Source organism: Trichechus manatus, unplaced genomic scaffold (genome assembly GCF_000243295.1).
Source record: "Trichechus manatus latirostris isolate Lorelei unplaced genomic scaffold, TriManLat1.0 scaffold00039, whole genome shotgun sequence".
In the NCBI taxonomy this organism is placed as follows: domain Eukaryota; kingdom Metazoa; phylum Chordata; class Mammalia; order Sirenia; family Trichechidae; genus Trichechus; species Trichechus manatus.
The window spans coordinates 10,660,418-10,662,020 of NW_004443975.1; the positions used below are offsets into that span (position 1 = coordinate 10,660,418).

The 1,603-nt window shown below is 36.0% G+C and overlaps 1 protein-coding gene across 1 annotated transcript in view; it reads right to left on the reverse strand.

Annotated features, from left to right (window-relative positions):
• DNAH14 (dynein axonemal heavy chain 14) overlaps positions 1–1,603 on the reverse strand; it is a gene marked incomplete at its 5' end in the record, with an annotated part of 387,403 nt that overhangs the window by 14,793 nt on the left and 371,007 nt on the right. Inside the window, 1 exon segment of the mRNA XM_023730866.1 lies at positions 1,402–1,598. Within this exon segment, the coding sequence (XP_023586634.1) occupies positions 1,402–1,598 (197 nt within the window).

Below are 1,603 nucleotides of genomic sequence, written 5' to 3' on the forward strand. Positions count from 1 at the left end.
TCCATGAGACGCAGAATGAATGAAGTTATCTTCTCCCAGACAGGCTCTATGGTGCACTTTACAATAAATTTGGGTTTGCAAATCCATTAAAGGGGGGCAATTATAGCTTACAATAGCTCAGGAACAGGTTTTCTTTCTTTTTAACTTCCCCTCATGCCTTGCTCTTTTTTGTGCACAGGAAACTTTCATTTGCAGACCCCCTGTAGATTGAAGGGAGTGGGGTTTACATCTGGTTCACTCTAAGTGTGAAAGTGTAATCCTTTGGGATGAGTGTGTTATTTATCAGACACCTCACCTTGGGTGGGCTTTGGGATTGGCTTTCGTTGTCCCTCTCCCCTGCAAAACTACAGTGTTGTTTTGTCAGGATTAGCAAATACCGTCAGGGCCAAGCACTTGGCATGCTCCACTTAGCTTTCTGTGTTCTTGCTTTCTTTTAAGTTTTGTCCTGTTAATTCGTCACTGTTTTATCAGCTCTTTGATGCATTTTAAAAAACTAAACCGTTGCTATCAGTCGATTCTGACTCACAGTGACCGTATAGGACAGAGTAGAATGACCCTACAGGGCTTCTAAGAAGTGGCTGGTGGATCTGAACTGCCAACATTTTGGGTAGCAGCTGAGCTCTTAACCACTGTCCATCAGGGCTCCTTGATGCATTTACTGATACTAAATTTTTTTTAATAAAATATTTTTAGTTGCTTTCAATGAGAGGTTGGTCCAAATAACCTAGCCTGTCATTACTAGAAAAAGCTTGTATAGTCTTTGTAAACATTTAAAATTTTATACTAATTAAAAAATAATATGAGTGTGGTAAATAATCAGAAAAGTACAATAAGATACAACAAAATATAAATGTAAAATTAAAGCCTCTTTCCTCACCCACAAGACCCTCAATTCTCCATCACATGAGGTAACCACTGTTAACAGTTTTCTTCCAAAACTTTTATTTGGATTCCTTGAATCTAAAGCACATATGATTTTGTATATGCATATATATGCATATGTGTTGTTATAAATGTATGTTTCTGTAATGGTTAAACAGCTTTTTTTTCATTTAACAGGACATCTGGAAGACCTTGTTATAGCAGCACATATCTCGTTATTGGAATGCATCATAATTTATCTGACCAGACTCCTATCAATAAATATTCAAGTTGTTTTCAGCTTTGTGGTGTTATAAATAGTCCTGTGAAAAAATCTCTAAGATAAATTTATTTAAGTAGAATTTCCAAATTTCCCTCTAAGAGGTGGTATTAATGTATACTCACACCAAAAGTATGTCAACATCTGCAGGTTTTAATGGTTGCATACTATTTCATCATGTGGATGTACCATAATTTACTATTCCCTTGAACTTGGATATTTATTTCAATCAAGCAAGTAAATAGGAAAGAATTGCTTACCTGCCACAGTGTAGGCACTCTCGTTTTAAGAAAAGAGTCATATATATCCTCCAGTTCTTCAGTGAGGATGATCTCTCCTTTTATAGCAAGTTGAAGACTTTTCAAAGATTTATGAATGACAGATAATAACTTATCAAAGCGTTCAATTTCTTGGCTCAAAAAGGTTAGCAAGACACAATGGATAAGAGGATCATAGCCTAGA